The 20,684-nt window shown below is 38.9% G+C and overlaps 3 protein-coding genes across 5 annotated transcripts; all 3 read left to right on the top strand.

Moving 5' to 3' along the window:
* On the top strand, positions 1-6,353 carry LOC146556725 (toll-like receptor 8). The gene is made up of 2 exons (XM_085250248.1): positions 1-140; positions 3,251-6,353. The coding sequence occupies exons 1-2, from the start codon at positions 138-140 to the stop codon at positions 6,350-6,352; spliced, it is 3,105 nt and encodes a 1,034-aa protein (XP_085106374.1). The 5' UTR covers positions 1-137; the 3' UTR covers position 6,353.
* LOC146556724 (toll-like receptor 8) lies at positions 36-12,180 on the top strand. 2 transcript variants are annotated; one of them, XM_085250246.1, is made up of 2 exons: positions 36-140; positions 8,815-12,180. In XM_085250246.1, the coding sequence occupies exons 1-2, from the start codon at positions 138-140 to the stop codon at positions 11,917-11,919; spliced, it is 3,108 nt and encodes a 1,035-aa protein (XP_085106372.1). In that variant the 5' UTR covers positions 36-137; the 3' UTR covers positions 11,920-12,180. The 2 variants fall into 2 exon arrangements, with proteins under 2 accessions (XP_085106372.1, XP_085106373.1); XM_085250247.1 differs by lacking the exon at positions 36-140 and adding an exon at positions 7,384-7,509.
* Positions 12,181-12,685: 505 nt separating this feature from the next.
* On the top strand, positions 12,686-13,856 carry tmsb4x (thymosin beta 4 X-linked). 2 transcript variants are annotated; one of them, XM_085250251.1, is made up of 3 exons: positions 12,686-12,839; positions 13,271-13,384; positions 13,493-13,856. In XM_085250251.1, exons 2-3 carry the CDS (start codon positions 13,285-13,287, stop codon positions 13,522-13,524), a joined length of 132 nt encoding a protein of 43 aa, XP_085106377.1. In that variant the 5' UTR covers positions 12,686-12,839; positions 13,271-13,284; the 3' UTR covers positions 13,525-13,856. The 2 variants fall into 2 exon arrangements, with proteins under 2 accessions (XP_085106377.1, XP_085106379.1); XM_085250253.1 differs by having other exon boundaries at positions 12,692-12,843.
* Positions 13,857-20,684: the final 6,828 nt, after the last annotated feature.

Below are 20,684 nucleotides of genomic sequence, written 5' to 3'. Positions count from 1 at the left end.
CAGTATTTAACTTTACTAAATCTAAAGAAAATAAACTAATTTTTTTTTTTCAACGAATGACTGAAATATTTTGAAGTACTGGAGCATGACAAAGGTTTTCCAGATTGTCTTTCAGGGAACAATACAATAGGAACACAATGGTAAGTCTTTTTATTTTCTCTGTTTAGTAACTTAGATTTTTACTACAAGTAAAGAGATCTGTCTTATCTTTGATTCTTTTCTAGTTGTTGTGTTTCATAGATTTACTTGACTCCAAAAACCTGGATAGTTTGGTTAATTCAATTTTGGAAGTGGCCCTTGCTTTTTTGAAAATGTGTTAGACCATTGCATTAAATTGTACATTAAAAGTGACCCAGAACTGTTTAGAAAAATGCTCCATCATGATTATGTCTGTGAAGGTTCTCAGTCATCCAGGTCATCGTAGTCAAAGGAGCTTGCAAAGAAAAGCGTCTGGACTTCTTTAAGTTACTTGAAGACGTTTCACCTCTCATCCGAGAAGCTTCTTCAGTTCTAAGGTCAAATGGTGGAGAGTCCCAGATATAAACCTAGTGGGAGTATCCCCCCACAGAGGGACAAAAGGACCCCCTGATGATCCTCTAATCGCCTGAGCCAAGGTGTGAAATTGGGTGTGGGTCCCAATCAGCCAGAGTTTCGGGTGAGCTCATTGTGAAACCTGGCCCCACCTTATCATGCGAATTCCTGAGGTCAGATGGCCCAGGATGTGAGTGGGTGTTAAGGCGTCTGGGAAGGGATCTCAAAACTGGATTATAGATGGCAGAGAGTTGGTGTCGTAAACCCCCGCCTCTGTTCAAAGATGGTCGCTCACAGTGGACATAGATGGCTTCTTTCACTCCTCTTTCAAACCATCTGTCCTCTCTGTCCAAAATGTGAACATTGGCATCCTCGAAAGAGTGTCCTTTATCCTTAAGATACAGATGGACTGCTGAGTCTTGTCCTGTGGAGGTGGCTCTTCTGTGTTGTGCCATGCGCTTGTGAAGTGGCTGTTTGGTCTCTCCAATGTAGAGGTCTGGGCATTCCTCGCTGCACTGTACAGCATACACCACATTGTTAAGTCTGTGTTTTGGCGTTTTGTCTTTCGGGTGAACCAGTTTCTGTCTGAGCGTGTTGCTGGGTCTGAAATGCACCGGGATGTCATGCTTGGAGAAAACCCTCCTGAGTTTTTCTGATACACCGGCTACATAGGGGATGACAATGTTGTTGCGTCTGTCCTTCTTATCTTCCCTCGCTGGTGTCTGGTCTTCTTTTCTGTGCCTCTTTGCTGACTTTAAGAACGCCCGTTTAGGATAGCCGCACGTTTTGAGTGCTTCCTTTACATGTGTGTGTTCCTTCTTTTTTCCTTCAGGCTTAGAGGGAACATGTTCTGCCTGGTGGTGTAGGGTCCTAATTACTCCAAGTTTGTGTTCAAGAGGGTGATGGGAGTCAAACAGGAGGTACTGGTCCGTGTGTGTGGGCTTCCGGTAAACTTCGATGTTGAGTTTGCCGTTCTCTTCAATGTGCACAGTGCAGTCCAGGAACGGCAAACAGTTGTCCTTTGTGTCTTCCCTGGTGAACTTGATATTTTTATCCACAGCGTTAATGTGCGCAGTGAAGGATTCCACTTCTTGTGTCTTGATTTTGACCCAGGTGTCGTCTACATATCTGTACCAGTGGCTGGGTACTCTTCCTTTGAAAGAGCCAAGAGCCTTCCTTTCCACTTCCTCCATGTAAAGGTTGGCTACAATAGGGGACACGGGGGAGCCCATGGCACGGCCATGTTTTTGTCTGTAAAAGCCTTCGTTGTATTTGAAATATGTAGTGGTGAGGCAGAGGTCTAACAGTGTGCAAATCTGATCGGGTGTGAAGTTGGTCCTGTCCTCCAAGGAGCTGTCTTCTTGTAGTCGTTTTCTGACAGTCTCCACTGCCTGGGTATGCAAGTGAAGAGAGAGGCTACATCAAAGGACACCATGGTTTCATCTGGATCCAACACAGACTTAACAATGTGGTGTATGTGGTACAGTGCAGCGAGGAATGCCCAGACCTCTACATTGGAGAGACCAAACAGCCACTTCACAAGCGCATGGCACAACACAGAAGAGCCACCTCCACAGGACAAGACTCAGCAGTCCATCTGCATCTTAAGGATAAAGGACACTCTTTCGAGGATGCCAATGTTCACATTTTGGACAGAGAGGACAGATGGTTTGAAAGAGGAGTGAAAGAAGCCATCTATGTCCACTGTGAGCGACCATCTTTGAACAGAGGCGGGGGTTTACGACACCAACTCTCTGCCATCTATAATCCAGTTTTGAGATCCCTTCCCAGACGCCTTAACGCCCACTCACATCCTGGGCCATCTGACCTCAGGAATTCGCATGATAAGGTGGTGCCAGGTTTCACAATGAGCTCACCCGAAACTCTGGCTGATTGGGACCCACACCCAATTTCACACCTTGGCTCAGGCGATTAGAGGATCATCAGGGGGTCCTTTTGTCCCTCTGTGGGGGGATACTCCCACTAGGTTTATATCTGGGACTCTCCACCATTTGACCTTAGAACTGAAGAAGCTTCTCGGATGAGAGGTGAAACGTCTTCAAGTAACTTAAAGAAGTCCAGACGCTTTTCTTTGCAAGCTCCTTTGACTCCATCATGATTACTCGATCAGTAGCCTCCTTCATTTTTAAAAACAAAGTCACATATTTATTGTAAATTTTCAAAGGTAAGCTCAAACTTTTCAATAGGGTCTTTACATCTTTAGCAAGATGTAAAGACCCTATTGAAAGCATATAGCATATGGCATTTAGCATTCCATATGGAATGCTAAAGATAATTCAGCTGCAATGAAGACCTGCGACAAATTGATGAATACTTTTAGCAAAAAAAAAAACTGAAACTGCTTAAAGAAAAATGAATACAACTGTAAAAATAAGTACTTTATTGATGAAGAAGTTTCACTTTGGTTTTCAAAGTTAAATTTAGCAGAAGAAAAAAAATTATTGCTTGGCAACAGACACCCAGTTTTGCTCCATGACTATGTGCTGTTCTAGTGTGGGCAGTACCTTATAATGACTGAGTAGGTAATGTTAATGAAAACAGAGTGTTGGAGAGTTGGTAGAATAACACAGGAGGTCCTGCAGCGGCCTGAGCCTATAGTAGCTTAATTAAGTGATGATTCAGGGTCAGTCCAAATAATTTTACCAAAAACAGAAGCATAAGGTTATTTCATATAAGGGATTTCATCAATTCTCCACAGATTACCAAATGCTGGATGCTGTTGTTCTGTCTCTGTTGCCATCATGAGATCCTGCCGGCTGCATGTAAACCCACCTGGATGACACGGCAGTTTCCTTGTGATGTCATATCCACCAATACCTCTGAGGTCAAATTTGACTGTAAAGGGCGTCATCTAGAGAAAGTACCAGAAGGAATAACCAGTAATGCCACGGATCTAGACTTATCTGAAAATTTTATTAAGAGTATTAAAGCTGATTCACTTTCTAATCTGCTGAAATTGACTCAGCTCAATCTCAACTTTGCAAACAAGCCCAAGAATGGTTATGGCTGCAGAAAATTGAACATTTCTGCAAATGCTTTCAAAAATCTCACAAAAATCAAGCAACTGGAACTGAGCGGCAACTGTCTGACTGAAATTCCACGCAATCTCCCCCACAGTGTGGAAAAACTTGACCTAAACATTAACAAGATTAGTTTGGATAAATTGAACAACAGTTTTATTGGCTTAAAAAACATAACAAACCTGTTACTATCTAAAAACTGCTACTTCTGGAATCCCTGTGGGAAGTCTGTTGCTATTATGGAAAAACCCTTTCAAATACTGGACAAACTGCAGGTTCTTGACTTGTCTTACAACAACTTAACACACATTCCTAAAGGACTACCCCAGTCAATTACAATTTTAGGTCTGGATTCCAACAAAATAGAGAACATATCTAAAGATGATTTCCAGGGGTTGCTAATTTTAAAAGTCCTTGATATACAAGGCAACTGTCCAAGATGTCACAATGCTCCGTACCCTTGTGTTCCTTGCCCTAACGGTTCTATTGACATACATCCTGATGCATTTCAAAGACTGACACAGCTGGAGACACTGAACCTGGGAGGAAACTCACTAAATTACCTTGATCCCTCTTGGTTTCAAAGTCTAAAGAATCTTAAAGAATTATTTGTGGCATTTAACTTTTTACAAAAAGCTGTAACTGGTAAGGACACACCAGTTAAAGCTTTCAGTTATCTTCACAGGCTAGAAAAACTTGACATGTCTTTCAATTATGCTCTCGGATTGTACCCAGAAAAATTAACACTTTCAAAAGACTTTTCACAGCTCAGGTCACTGAAAACTTTGCATTTGGAGGCTTTGGTATTCCAGAGAATTGGACCAGACACACTCACGCCTTTACGCAATCTAAAAAATTTATCTGCTTTGAATTTAGGCACTAACTTCATTATTTATAGCAACTCTACTTTATTCACCAATTTCTCCCACTTAAAAATGATTTATCTAGCCGAAAACAGGTTATATCCCACAACAATAGAAAGTCCACCAACTCTAACAGACAGATACAACCAGAATTCAGACCTTTCTATTTCACCGTCAATAACAGCTACTCCAAAAGACTTTAGCTACGAGATATCACACAGCCTAATAAAGCAAGAGTGCTTTGACTCTGGACGAGTGCTCATCCTCAGCTCAAATAATCTGTTCTTCATTTCTCCAAAGCTATTTGAGGGATATGGAAATATTTCATGTCTCAACCTCTCAGGAAATGGATTTTCACAGGCACTTAATGGCACAGAGTTCAAGATGTTGCCTAATCTGACATATCTGGACTTATCTTTCAATAAGGTCGATATGGCCTATAACAACGCCTTCAAAGAACTAAAGAAATTACAAGTACTAGACCTCAGTTACAATCCACACTACTTTAAAGCATTTGGGGTAACGCTTAATTTAAATTTTACACAAAATCTACCTGTGCTAAGAGTCCTTAATATGAGTCATAATGAGATTTCCACACTGACAACAAAAGAAATGTATAGCAAATCATTAGCAGAACTTATATTTACACACAATAATTTAGGGAAACTTTGGAAAGACAGGGATAGCACATACAAGAAACTTTTCACTAATCTTTCTAATTTGACAATTTTAGATATATCCTTTAATGGCATTGCAAAGATTCCAGAAAATGTTTATGAATATTTGCCACGTAACCTCACCACACTGCGCATAAGTCATAACTGCCTCAGCGATTTTAGCTGGGACAAACTGCCTTTCCACCAACTACAGAGTTTAGACCTGAGCTACAATCATCTGTCTACTTTAACAACTATTAACTCAAACATCACACAAACTCTGACTTTCCTTGACCTGAGTCATAATCACATTTCCCAAGTGCACAATGGTTTTTTACAGAGTTTGAAAAGCCTCAGGACTCTCAGCCTTAGAAACAACAAACTTACTATTGTCAATCGAACTACCTTCAAATCAGGACCTGAATTTCAGACTTTGTTCCTACAAGGAAATCCATTTGAGTGTACTTGTGATTCCATAGACTTTATTTTATGGATTGAACAGAGTGATGTAAAGATCCCAAGACTCACCACTCAGGTGACATGTAACACACCAGTGAACCAGAGGAACAAAATACTGATACGTTTTAACATTAGTCAGTGTGTAAATGCGGAACAGGCAAAGCAGATCTACGCTCTAACAACTTCTATCATTATTCTTTTCATGATTGTTTCAACAGTTGCTCACTTATTTTACTGGGATGCTTCCTATGTCCTACACTATATGAAAGCTAAGCTGAAAGGGTACAGATCCTTGAACTCGCCAGATACTATTTACGATGTCTTTGTGACATATGATACAAAAGACCCACAGGTCTCTGAGTGGGTGATGAGCAATCTGCGGGTGCAACTGGAGGAAGAGGGAGACAAGATACATCCACTGTGTCTGGAAGAGAGGGACTGGCCCCCAGGAGTCCCACTGGTGGACAACCTCACCCAGAGCATCCAGTACAGTCGCAAGACTCTGTTTGTCTTAACAAAGGGCTACGTTAAGACCGGTGCTTTCAAGCTAGCAATGTATCTGGCCCACCAAAGACTGCTGGATGAAAATGTGGATGTGATAGTACTGCTAATGCTGGAGCCTGTCCTGCAGCATTCTCACTTTCTGCGCTTGAGGAAGCGACTGTGCGAGAGCAGTGTTGTAGAGTGGCCGCGAACAGCAGCCGCAGAGCCCTGGTTTTGGCAAAACCTGAGAACTGTCATAAGAGTAGATAATCAAGTGATGTACAACAAGACCTATTCAAAATACTTCACCACCAAATGAAGAAGGATAATAACATGAGCTTGTTATATAACCAGTGCTTTTATATATCATTTCTTGTTTGGTCTTTTTAAAGTGTTTCTTCTTTGACTGAACTGTTTTTAAGAACTAATTTTCTTATAGTTGTTGAGTTATTGACTTATTCAAAATGCTTCACCACCAAGTGAAGAAGGATAATCATCACTTATCTGCCTGGGACTGATTTGTAATTCTAGTCTGCAGACAATAACATGGTCCTGCTTTAAAATCACTGTTCTTTAGAGCAATGCTTATTTGGTTCTTTTAAACGATTTCTTCTTTGTCCGAATCTAATAAGAAAACAATAAAAACCAAATTTTCTTATATTTGCTGAGAAAGCATAATAAATCTTGTGTAATCTGTCTGCAGTGCATTAATAAAAAAATAAAATAAAATAAAATGTGTGGCATTTTGCAGATGTAGATTTTATACTCTAGTCTCTGGTTTCTATGTTAGAAAACATCTGTGCTGAGTGACACCAGTACCAGGTTTAACAGTTAACAAAAGAGAAATTTAGTACAAAAGTGACAGATCCTAAATTGCAGTCCATTATTAAAAATCCATATCGACACAGTATGTGTAATATAACTTGCATGCTTTCATCTGTTATTTCACATTTGGAAATTTTTGAGATTGTCCGTAAGGTGGTGCAAGTGACACAGTTTTAATACAGTGCATTTTGCAAATTAGCCCTAAATTCAGTGTCCCACTCAAAAATAAATCAGTGTGTGAGGCCATATATTACTAATGTCATATTAATGTCTAAGAAATATGTCATTTTTAAACTCCATATTACTTCACATAATCTGAAGAACTGACTGGCACTATGCACTGTTGCTGTGTTTACTGGCATTCCAGTGTTCATCTTGGCTGACAAATAAACTGGCATTTTTGAAGGAGGGAAATGAAAAAGATGCAGTTCTTCAATTAACGGGCTACTTCCCTCACACAGCTTATCATGTAGTTTTAACAGGGTGTTTCTTTTTTATTTGTCTTGAAGGGAACAAACAGGGTCATCTGTAACAAAATCATTAATAAAAGACAAGAAACTTTCAAGTCTTACAATTGAGAAAAAAAATTGAAGCACACTAGCATAATTTTGCAAATTGTCATTCAGGGATCAATATAGTGGAGAAAAAATGGTGAGTTTTATTTTGTTTCTGTTCTTTATATTTACTTACATTTTTACATTTTATTAAATTTCTGATTACCTTTATATGCTATAATTTCTTTTATCTGTATTATTTTTGATTATTTTTCTAGTTTCAGGATTTTGGTGACAAAATGTTTCATAGATTTATTTGATTCTAAAAACCTGTACAGTTGACTTAATTTACTTTGGAAATGGCCTTTGGTATTTGGTATTTGTTGGCCAATTACATTAAAATGTACATTAAAAATTACTCACAAATTACACAAACTGTTCAGTAATTTTAATATTTAATATTTTTCCCAAGTGTGACAAAAAACAGGAACAGTCTTTCCAGCTACAATTTGATTTACGATTTATTGGCACCTGCTGGGTAGAAGTGATGCCATACTTACATACAATTTTCTTCAAGCTTACTTTGTAACATCAATGGGCCTCATTCACTTACACTATATATCCACAAATCTTTTATTCCACTGTATTTTTTGTGATTAAACCTGTTTGCACTTGAACAGCTTTAAAACTGCCCAACAGCAAGCGTTCAAACAAATGAGTTGTTGTTTTCTTTTGGCCATCCAGATCTCCAAATCATCATGAGCCAAAAAAGAAATGCCTTTTATCACAGTTAAATAAATAACAATTAAAAATAAACTGCATATAATGAATGTGGAATGCGAGTCGGCTTCATATTTTATTTCAAACAAATACTATAATATATAATAGGCATCTTATTTTATCTTATCAATATGTTTTCTCTCAAAACATCTCTGTAGTTCTTGGATGTCATGACTTACAGTCTAATTGGGCCAAGAACATCTTTTGCTGCAGTGAGTGTATAATCTGGGGCTCACAGATCAAAATATTAGTCTGAACCTTGAAGTAATTTAGAAAGGCACAAACTCAACAAAATTAGAGCAAGAACCCAAACAAGCAGACAAGACTCTATGACCAAGGACTAGGTAAAGGAGGGAGGGTAAACTAGGCTAAAGAAGCAGCAGCCATTTGCTGCTACTGTACTGCTTGAGGGCTGAATGGAAGGGAGAAATATGGAGAGGCCACAAAACAACAAACAGGACAAGAGAAAATACTGAGAAAGAGTAGAGACAAACTTTATGCATGCAGAAATGCAAGGCTAATAAATAAATGGGAAGTGAAAACAATGTAATCAAGGAGAAGCGCTAGTATGGCACGAGGGGTCCTGGAGTAGCTTAACTGATTCAGGGTCAGTCCAAATAATATGACCAAAAACAAAAGCTTTAAATTATTTCAGTTAACTGATTTCATCAATTTTTCACAGATTACCAAATGCTGGATGCTGTTGTTCTGTCTGTGTTGCCATCATGAGGTCCAGCTGGCTGCACATAAACCCTTCTGGATGACACGGCAGTTTCCTTGTGATGTCATATCCAACAATGCTTCAAATACGGTCAAATTTGACTGTAAAGGCCGCCATCTAGAGGAAGTACCAAAAGGTATAACTACTAATGCCACTGATCTAGACTTGTCAGAAAATGTCATTAGGAGTATTAAAGCTGATTCACTCTCTAATCTGCTGAATCTGGCACATCTGAATCTCAACTGGGCAAACAACACCAAGACTGATTATGGATGCCGAGCACTGAAGATCGCTGAAAATGCTTTCAAAAATCTGACAAAACTGAAGCAACTACGACTGAGCGGCAACTGTCTGACTGAAATTCCACGCAATCTCCCCCACAGTGTGGAAAGACTTGAGCTAAACATTAACAAAGTTAATATGGATAAACTGAACAATAGCTTTATTGGCTTGCAAAACATGAAAATGCTGTTGTTATCTAAAAACTGCTACTTCCGCAACCCTTGTGGGAAGTCTGTCGCTATCAGCGAAAACACTTTTGCACTACTGAAAAAACTGAAATACCTGGACTTGTCTTATAACAACTTAACCCATGTTCCTAAAGGACTACCCCAGTCAATTACAATCTTACGTCTGGATACCAACAAAATAGAGAACATATATAAAGATGATTTTCAAGGGTTAGAAAATGTCAAATTCCTTGATATACAAGGCAACTGTCCAAGATGTCACAATGCTCCGTACCCTTGTGTTCCTTGCCCTAACGGTTCTATTGACATACATCCTGATGCATTTCAAAGACTGACACAGCTGGAGACACTGAACCTGGGAGGAAACTCACTAAATTACCTTGATCCCTCTTGGTTTCAAACGCTAACGAATCTTACACAATTGTTTCTGGAATTTAACTTTTTACAAAAAGCCGTAACTGGTGAGGACACATCGGTTAAAGCTTTCAGTTATCTTCACAGGCTAGAAAAACTTGACCTGTCTTTCAATTATGCTGTTGGTATGTACCTAGAAAAATTAACACTTTCAAAAGACTTTTCACAGCTCAGGTCACTGAAAAGTTTGCATTTGAATGCTTTGGTATTCCAAAGTATTGGACCAGACACACTCACACCTCTGTACAATCTGAAAAATCTGTCTCATTTGTACTTAAGCACTAACTTCATTATTCACTCTGACCCTACCGTGTTCAGCAAGCTTTCCCACTTAAGAATGATATATCTCGGAGAAAACAGGTTATATCCCACTACAGTAGAAAGTCTACCAACTCTAAGAGACAGAAATAATGAGAATTCAGAAGTTTCTATGTCACCATTCGTAAAACTCACTCCAAAAGACTCAATTTATGAAGTACTACACAGGAATACAAAGCAAGAATGCGCCAATTCTGGACGAGTGCTCATCCTCAGCTCAAATAATCTGTTCTTCATTTCTCCAAAGCAGTTTGTGGGCTATGGAAATATTTCATGTCTCAACCTCTCCAGAAATGGATTTTCACAGGCACTTAATGGCACAGAGTTCAAGATGTTGCCTAATCTGACATATCTGGACTTATCCTTCAATAGGGTTGATCTGGCCTATAACAACGCCTTCAAAGAACTAAAGAAATTACAAGTACTAGACCTCAGTTACAATTCACACTACTTTGAAGCATTTGGGGTAACGCTCAATTTAAATTTTACACAAAATCTACCTGTGCTAAGAGTCCTTAATATGAGTCATAATGAGATTTCCACACTGACAACAAAAGAGATGTATAGCAAATCATTAGCAGAACTTATATTTGCACAAAATCATCTAGGGAAACTTTGGAAAGACAGGGATAGCTCATACAAGAAACTTTTCACTAATCTCTCTAATTTGACAATTTTAGATATATCCTTTAATGGCATTGCAAAGATTCCAGATGATGTTTATGAATATTTGCCACATAACCTCACCACACTGCGCATAAGTCATAACTCACTCAGTGATGTTAATTGGGACAAACTGCCTTTCCATCAACTTCAAATTTTGGACCTAAGTTACAATTCTCTGTCTACTTTAACAACTATTAACTCAAACATCACACAAACTTTGACTTTCCTTGACCTGAGTCATAATCACATTTTCCATGCAGACAATTGTTTTTTAAAGAGTCTAAAAAGCCTCACGACTCTAAGCCTGAGTAACAACAAATTGACTATTGTCAATGAAACTACCTTCAAATCAGGACCTGCAAACCTGACTCTGTTCCTACAAGGAAATCCATTCGAGTGTACTTGTGATTCCATAGACTTTATTTTATGGATTGAACAGAATGATGTAAAGATCCCAAGACTGACCACTCAGGTGACATGTAACACACCAGTGAACTTAAAGGGACAAGGATTGATACATTTTAGCATTCATCAGTGTATAAATCCCAGTCAGGCATTTCAGATCTACACTCTAACAACTTCTATCATTATTCTTTTCATGGTTGTTTCAACAGTTGCTCACTTATTTTACTGGGATGCTTCCTATGTCCTACACTATATGAAAGCTAAGCTGAAAGGGTACAGATCCTTGAACTCGCCAGATACTATTTATGATGTCTTTGTGACATATGATACAAAAGACCCACAGGTCTCTGAGTGGGTGATGAGCAATCTGCGGGTGCAACTGGAGGAAGAGGGAGACAAGATACATCCACTGTGTCTGGAAGAGAGGGACTGGCCCCCAGGAGTCCCACTGGTGGACAACCTCACCCAGAGCATCCAGTACAGTCGCAAGACTCTGTTTGTCTTAACAAAGGGCTACGTTAAGACCGGTGCTTTCAAGCTAGCAATGTATCTGGCCCACCAAAGACTGCTGGATGAAAATGTGGATGTGATAGTACTGCTAATGCTGGAGCCTGTCCTGCAGCATTCTCACTTTCTGCGCTTGAGGAAGCGACTGTGCGAGAGCAGTGTTGTAGAGTGGCCGCGAACAGCAGCCGCAGAGCCCTGGTTTTGGCAAAACCTGCAAAGTGTCATAAGAGTAGATAATCAAGTGATGTACAACAAGACCTATTCAAAATACTTCACCACCAAGTGAAGAAGGTCTTGTTTTAAAACTATTGATTTATGCATCATTGCTTGCTTGGTTCTTTTAAAACTTCTCTCGACTTATAAACAAAGAAACTACAAAACTTATTTGCTAATAATTGCTGAGAGAGCACAGCCTACCGAATATTTGTAAATGTGAAACGTTATGTGCTGTATATTATCAAATAAAGCCTTTTCAAAATGTGTTCCATTTTGTGGATGTAAATTTTGGCAGACTACCATCTGGTTTTTGTATAAGAAAATAAATATTTTATGGGTTACAAGTTGAACTTATGCACAGCCTACTCTTTCATTTGGGTTTTTACTGACATTTTAGGACTTAGTAATTACTGTTTAGGGGGAAAAAACAACAACAAAAATACAAATTCTTGAAGCCAGGGAATCTGCTACACCACGTTTGGTTAGTACCTACTTTGTCCATACGGTGTCACCACTGATTCAGTTTTAATGGGAGTGCCGTTTGCAAATAAACCCTCAAGTCATTGTTCCACTAACTGTCGGCTACATTTATTTTTCCTTACAAGAGCAAACAAGGCGCTGTAGTGATGCAGACACCTTTTGTAGAGCTCGGAGAAAATCAATAAACGACGTTAATTAAGCTAATGGCACACAGCTGTTGCTAATGGCCACTCGATTTGAATGAATGTTCTGAGGTGTTTGTTTGTTTTTTGTTTTTTTTTACTTGCGCTATGGTTTCGGGATATCAGCGTTTGTTTTCAAGACTATATATAAGATTAAAAAATGTTCACTTTTTCTTTTTTTATCGTTTGTATCGAAGCAGCCTTGTCGTGACGTCAGAGGCTCATTTGCATACGGTATTGTATTTATTGTGTGATTGAGGCTGACGTTAGCACTCTGCTCCTGCAACAACCGGACGCGCAGCCTGTGAGTTCTGTGAGTCGTGCTCTTGTAAGTAAGTTCCCTTTTTTTTTTTTTTTTGTTTCTTGTTAAAGTTGACCGGCGCTTAAATTTAGCTTGATGTGCCCTTATTTCCTCTGGTTTCAGTTTCTTGGCTCAATGACTACATCATGACGTTTAACAAAGTAAAAGTGTAAATGACCTAAGCTGCGGAATTTATGAGCATACTGCTTTGTGGGGTCTTTTTTATTATTATTTTAAACACGAATTTGTAGAACGCCTGTTTAAAATTAAAGTTCACTGTGGAGTGCATTCGGCGTAGCAGCATCCGTACTTGAAAGTGTTGTGTGCATCGAGATCGCTAGCGACTGTATGAGTCCGGGGGGCGGTATTCAAATTCTCAATGCCTTGAAATTTAACTGTCTGACTACACATGCTCGGGTGTGCTGATTAGCCTAATAAGAAGGGTCTCTTTGTTTTAGAACTTTCTGCAAACATGTCTGACAAGCCTGACGTCACTGAGGTTACAACCTTTGACAAGACCAAGCTGAAGAAGACCGAGACTCAAGAGAAAAACCCACTGCCAACCAAAGAAGGTAGGTACTACACCGTCTGACTTTAATCCAGAGCATGTCTGACTTTAATCCAGAGCATGTCTGCTATGCTGGAACTCTGAGACCCTAACCTTCTACCTCCTGTTGCAGTCATCGAACAGGAGAAGGCAGAGTCATCATGAAGACCAGGCCTCCTACGTGCTGTACATTTGACAAGCTTCGTCTCTATCAAAATGCATTTCAAGTTTCATAACCTACTTGAGAAATGGCTGTACAACTCACACTATTCACTTGGCTTGATGACCCTCTGTACAGTATGGCAGTGTGGCTTTATGTCACCTTTAGGATCTGGTCATCTGTGTGCATCAATGAGCAGGGGGGAAACAACTGACAAATCTGCACTTGGCAATTTGTAGCCCTACTCCGGTCACCTGTAATGCTCACAAGCAAGCTGTTAAACCTGAAATGCGCAAGATTTGTTTAATATGCACAATAAAAAAAAATGTAAATTTCACGTGCATGTGGTGTTTTGGTTTTTGGGGGGGTGGCGGTGTAACTTTTGCTCAGCCTTGGGAGCTAACATTGAATGCCCTTTTATCCTGAGCAGGTTTGACTGGATGGAAGCTCTCTATAGGCGTTTCAGCTTGTCTGCTAGCTAAACTGAATCTGTACCAACAGTTGGAACTAAAGCTTGATCAGCCGGTTCCTTTTGAGCACCGGTCCAACAGAAGCTGGTAATATATTGGCTCTGTCTCTTTTTTATTTTTTTATTTATTTTTTTTAAATTTAATTGTGCATCTTAAGCACTGCAGAAACTGTATGTCATCCCAGTGGGCTTCAAAAACACAACTTTACAATGCAGAACTTTTCGGAAGCCTTCGTCAACATCCAAAAAAGCCAGTTATTCAACCTTGTGGTCTGTAAAGGTGTTGTGCAAAACATTGCTGCCCTATCTGCCACAATTGTACTCAAGACTAGTCCTACATAGTTTACTTTTTTGGTTTTTCTACCTTGCAGCTGCACTAGGCCCCTGTGTTAAAGTATGCAATAACGCATCCAAAGCCACTAGCTGATGGACTAGTTCCTTTAAAATGCCAGTTTGGAATAAGAGCCATGGCTCTCTATTTTGTGACATGCAATTGAAACTGTCCAGTTATTTACACCTGCAGATGCAAAACTCTAAACTTGTAGGTCCAGTTACTAATCTCTACCTTGCAAGAGAAGTTTAATACCGGTCTGTGCGAAATGGGTGTTTGAAATGAAGCTGCTGCGCCTTGAGGTGCACATGAAAAAGAAAGCTTTAGGCTCTAACAAATTCTACATTTAGCTGGAAACCATATTCAAGAACCCTTAATCATGGTGACGGTGTTTAATGTGTTAAACCACAGTACTGGTGCGGCAGGTGTATTTGGAGATTGTCACCTCCAAAAAATGTAAAGGTTTTTTTTTTTTTTTCTCAAATTAACTGAACTAAAACAAAAAGGAACTAATTATGCTGTTTACACACATCAGTTGTCTCTTATGTTTGGAAAGTGGTTACATAATGCAATGTGTCTACAGACCATAACAGCTGTGCTGAAACAACAATAGGCTTTGCTGGGGGATTGGCACAAGTTCATCCTCTTTCCCATAAGGCCATATTCAGGCTACATTTGTTTTTAATAAGGGAACAGGACATGTTAGTTTTGTATTTGCTGTTTTTAAGGCGCTCATGTAGACATTTGTGATGCCAGGCCCTCCTCTTCACCATCTACCATCTGTATGTGCAGTCTGGTCTGACAAGAACTCTGTCCTATAATAGTGTGTACTGTGAGACAGACCATATAGAATTTATGGATTTCAAGACAATACTCTGTCACTGGACTGTTTCATGTTTTTCTTTTTTTAAACTTTCTTAGACAGACAAAAGTACTTTATAGCGATAAATTGTAAGGGTTTAGCACTAGATCGAATGTTGGAAAAATACAAAATGTGTCCGTTTAATAAGGAAAGCACCATATTTATGCGATAAAAATCTAAGTCTTTCTATATTTTTACTAATTCTGCCTTTATGGTTCTGGTTTCCATGACGGTGTCTGACAAGTTGAGACCTGACGAAGTCTTTGAAAAGGAATGCAAGTGACATGAAATGGCTGATTGAGTTGAACTTGGCGTAAGAGACCAAACTGCCATCTGCCACTGTTGTGATGGACACCCTCTGAAATGGCTGTGACTCAGGGGTAACTGACAAAGAACACAGATATCCCTGAGACTGCTTATAGCTGCATACTGTACATAATGTGCTAGGAGGATGAGACCACTCTGACAGTGTTCCTGCTCCAGTAGCTGTATTGTACAGTGCCAACGACTGTATTGTACTGTTGGACTGAGTGGATATGAATAACTCGACAAAAGATATGCAGGATTGTACAGAATACACAAAAAATAAGCACATCTTGCCCTTGTCTCATATAGCTGGAAAACATAGTATCATGAAAGGGAAAAAAAAATCTGTTTTATAAAGATCACATTTTTTTTCCTATTTTATTATGAACTGTGAAGTCTACTTTCAGACAAATATGTTGTATTTATGCTTATTTTACAACTAAGCAGCCAATTCCATTATCAGTGCAGTCAGAGTTGAATGACTTTATTTTTGTGTGTAACTGATGCACACATTTGTCTCAAATGATTCCTTTGATACATTTTAAGAGACGCAGTGTATGCTGCTGTCCTTTGTAAGTCTATATAGGCTGATGAACCTCGAAGTAATGGCATGGGAATAATCACACCTCAGACAGTTACTAAACAATGAGACATCACAAGGGAAATAAAGCAAACCCCATGAAATCATTTTACTTGTCTGAACAGTGGACTGGTTTAATTTTTGGAATTTAGGCAAAGCACTTAGCTTTTACTTTAAAAAATATTTTTCAGTGAATATATAATATTAAAACCAATGTAACACAAAAACAACACAAATAATGAACACCCCTTATTTGTATCACTTAGGGAATTATCACCTAGGTCCCATTGTGTTTTTAAGAGGAAATGCTAAAATAGTGAAACAAGCCTGTTCCTATAAGTTTTATTTTTACATTCAGGAGGAAGTGACAGAATTTCAGCTGTATGGTGAGACTTGTTTCTGTGTTTCTGCTGCTCACAAAAAAACCAGTCAGGTTTAAGACTGAACTTCTACTTTTCTCTGTGTTTCCATGGCAGCAGATGAGATTTTCCACTGTGGATCAAACAGTGTTGTTCAAAGCTCTAAATCTATTCAATTCTCAAGAGGAACTAATTTTTGAAAAGTATTGCTTGATCAGTGCAAGCAATTGTGATTTCAGGAATTATCTTGTTCATGTATGATGGTTTTGCTCTATGTGTTGTTTTTCACACTACCCAAGCTTTATTTTACCTTTCTGTTTTTTGCATTAATATCAGAACTGAAAATAAATGACCACACCTGGAGGTTTTTATTGTGGTGTACCAATAGGTTATAAAGGATATTCCTGTAGGAAATGAATGCCCAGCTAGGAATATAATGAGTCGACTCTGTTGAGAACAGCTGCTACGGACAGCAGACATAAAACAAGACAAACTCAACTCCACAGTGAAATATTTTCTGTTGTGTTCACAGCAAACGCTCGACTATCTTCCTTCAGGCGATGATGTAAAAATGTGTCTACATGCCACAGCATGTCTCTCATGTTAAGACACAGCCTTGCAGTTTTTTAGGGCTTCAGGTATGAAGCAAAGCGTAAACACTGTTTAGCACAGTTTAGCACAGTTTACCGTTGCGCTCTTATGTAATACATTACCTACGTACACTGCTGTCAATATATAATTGTGTTGTATTCCACCAGATGAAGAAACAAACATGATTTATTTCGGAATAATGATAAAACCTATTAGCAGTCAGGAAGACAAGCTTACAGGCAATAAAACTGTTTATTATTGTCAGTATGGCACAAAGTAAAAAGAAGGGTTTGGAAAAGTCAGCCATAAAGTGATATTATGAGCATATTAAGAGTTAGCCATTATTTAAAGTAATTTAGATAGTCCCACAGTAGCACCAACCTAGTATTGTTTTTTGAATTATCATGGATGTCTTTCTCTTCTGGCAGAATACAGATACTGGCAAACACAGCAGATAACACCAAAGTATCTGAATTGTTTGATTCATTTTCTTATACTGTTATTTAATATCAGAAAATCTACCAGTATAACCGACAGAAGACGTTTTTATTTCATTTTTACCATTGACTATACAAAGCCGAAGCTGGGACAAAAGAGTTTGGTCATCTGCCTCGTTGTGTTGTCAATTCAGAACGCATAAAAGAGGGGACAATTCTTCTTTGTCTTCTTTTTTATACCCGTGGTGGGAAAAAGCAGTTGTGTGAAAGGTAGACACAAAAGCTGAGGGTGTGAGCTGACCGAGGCAGTGACACACAATAATGGTTCTTGTGCGTGACAAAGACACCCACAGAAGCAGTCTTGTGCTATAGCTGTAATCAAGAGAAGATATCTGTCTGCACATCGAACAAAATAATTGATTAACAATGTTGTGGAAATAGCTAAAATATCTTGCAGAATTTTAGAGGAAGGTCAGGAAAAAGAACGACTTTTTACTCATTTATTTGAAATCCTTTTGAAATAGAGCACATAAAATGGCAAAGAGTTAAAAAAGGGTATTGGGATAGTTTACAATTTCTTATAGGCTTTCTATCATTAGTTTGAGTGTATGTACATGATTAGTGAAGCACACAGACTCCGTAACTGAGTGCAGGTAGTTCAAATGTTGCAAAAATATTAACTGACATTATATTTAAAGATTCTACAAACAATTAAAATATACAGGTGGGAGGAATGGAAAGGAACACTTATTGATAGCACGAGTGAGTAATCATATGACACAGCAAAATTAAAAATCATCAGAGGAAAACTTAGAGGTTTCTCCTTTATCAACAAGAACAAACTAACAATAGTATCACTATTCCAACCCCCAGTGCCTTACCCATCCCCTGACCCCTGAGATCAACTCATTTCTCTACTAGTTCAACAGGCCTGTGTACAGATATCAACCAACAGTTTACAAAGCAACGACATCATATGACAAATGTATGCTCAAAATAAGGAACAGGAAGTTGAAATTAACCTGCTGGCAGTTAATACATCCAGCAGCCTATTTTAAAGTACTGAGGTCAAGAGCTGTCAAACCAATGATAGATCAAAAGCTGTCAATCCAACTGGTGAACAAGCAAACAAAAACCCCCTTCAAAACAGTTAACATTTTATTTAATTGTATAAGTGGTTTCAACCGTCTTCCCCACAACTGCATTCTAAATGCTGCTAATATAGACATCTGTAAAGTAACTTCTGGTAGATAAGTAACTTCTAAAACAGATGTAAAACATCAACACTAAAATGACCACAATATATTAATTTGTTATTTCAGAACATTTAAAGATAAATACAAATGTTTTAGGCTGAGCTGCACAAAGAAAACATAAAACCAGCTCTAACTAACTAGTGACTATGCTAGCTTGCAGAATAGTGTCTGCAAACAGATTTGGTGCAGAGATGTAGGGAGTGTAGAAGTGATTCAATGTGACATGTGCATGCAACCCTGCAGCTGTAGGAGAGTCAGCCTCTTGTGCATAGTAGCTCACCAGATGTGAGTCTGTCACTTCAAATGTCGCCGCATTCAGCGGCACTATCCTCGTGGTAAATGCTTATAAACAGAAAGATTTCACTGTGGTGCCAGTTGTGACTTTAGCCCCACCAGCCCTATGTGACATAAGCAGAATAAATGAACAAGGTGAGGGTTTAGGCTACTATGATAACTGTAATCAAGCTAACTTGTGGTTACAAAATCATGTGCAACATCTGAGACAGGAAGTGAGAGGACTAAGTATAGAGTGAATGCCAGTTTGCATGTTTTTAAAGAGGGAGACAGAAGTTTTGCAGCACCAATAGTGGGATGTAAGCAGAGGAAGTGAGTGTTTTTGTTCAAGGGGCAAAAAAACACAACAAAAAGCAGCTCCTGGACAAGTTGTAGTCCAGATGTCTGCAGATGTGTGGCCCGTCATGGACCAGCTACTTGATAACACATAAAAAAGCAGAGTAAGTCCCCTGAGCTCCACATACCAACTTCTACGGCTTACACAGTAAATTAAGCTTCTGTAACTTACATTGTAGCTTTTTTAACTGGTGAGATTCGCATTTCTCTGAAATGGTTCAAAGTATGCGTCTGGAAACCTGCAAGGCACCTGTTATTTTGTGTCTGTGGTGACATTTGATACTGGCCAAGCAATCGCACTTTAGGTGGCAAAGAAAGATCACCATCGAAGACAGAAACGTCTTACCATACCCAAACTGTTAAATCTCCTTCGCATCCCACGTTGGGCAATTTATAGCTGTGTTAAAGTAGCTCAATTGTGAATTTGTCTGAGTTTCAAAGGTGTGTGACAGGATGTGGTTAAAGAGCTGCAGCACCAAACTGAAGAAGCAAAACTCCACAGTTGAGTTAACTGAGCTGATGGGCTTAAAGCATAAATACACTAATATAGTGTTGGAATAAAACATAAGCTTCAACTGACCTGATTCCTCTTTGCTGAACTTTGTAATTATTGTTTGTAAAACAGGTCAGTAGCTATAAAGTATTATAATTTTTAAAAATGTGCTTGTTTGCAACTTCGACATGGGCTGTGAACACTTCTGTTCTCTGTTCACACGAGGTTTAAGACAGAGGCATGTGCAGTGACTTAAAGCCATTTAAAGTGATGCCATCAGGATGTTTACTGTGTGCACTTCTATTTTATACTCTCTACCATGTCACAAACTGCCCCAAATGTCAGACAGTCATAAAACTATTATGTCCAGGTCAGTGGATCATACCAGGAAGTACAATGATCTGTGAAAAGTAAAGTCAAAGTTGATAACTCATTAGCAAAAGCTCAAATGTTTGGAAATTCAGACAGCATCTCTGAGGAATGTGCATAGTGTTCCTATAGCGGATGCACAGTAAAGTGGCTAAATGCCTGGATCGATATATTGATTTTTCAAAAAGCCTCACAGCTGTTTTAACATTTGTGACCATGTCATATACACACACAAACTCTCAGGAAGTTTAATGTATTCCGCAGCTATGTAGAAGTTATAACAGCTTGTTGAGAAACAAGGCATCTGAGGCCATGGCATTCAGATTTGGTCTAGTTTAATCTCCCCTTAATTAATATGGATAAGCTCTGGTTGTGTGTGTGTGTGTGTGTGTGTGTGTGTGTGTGTGTGTGTGTGTGTGTGTGTGTGTGTGTGTGTGTGTGTGTGTGTGTGTGTGTTTTTGAGTGTACAGCTCAAAGTGGGT

The sequence above is a fragment of the Mchenga conophoros genome, linkage group LG16 (genome assembly GCF_057382185.1).
Source record: "Mchenga conophoros isolate Kocher_MC1m ecotype Shallow Benthic linkage group LG16, M_conophoros_male_GT1.1, whole genome shotgun sequence".
Lineage (NCBI taxonomy): Eukaryota > Metazoa > Chordata > Actinopteri > Cichliformes > Cichlidae > Mchenga > Mchenga conophoros.
The sequence above is the reverse complement of the archived record's forward strand: the minus strand, read 5'-3'. Positions and strand labels throughout refer to the sequence as shown.

Coding starts and splice junctions, on each gene's coding strand:
- tmsb4x (XM_085250251.1), top strand. CDS start 13,285: ATGTCTGACAAGCCTGACGTCACTGAGGTTACAACCTTTGACAAGACC. Junction 13,385..13,492: donor CCCACTGCCAACCAAAGAAG/GTAGGTACTACA, acceptor CTCCTGTTGCAG/TCATCGAACAGGAGAAGGCA.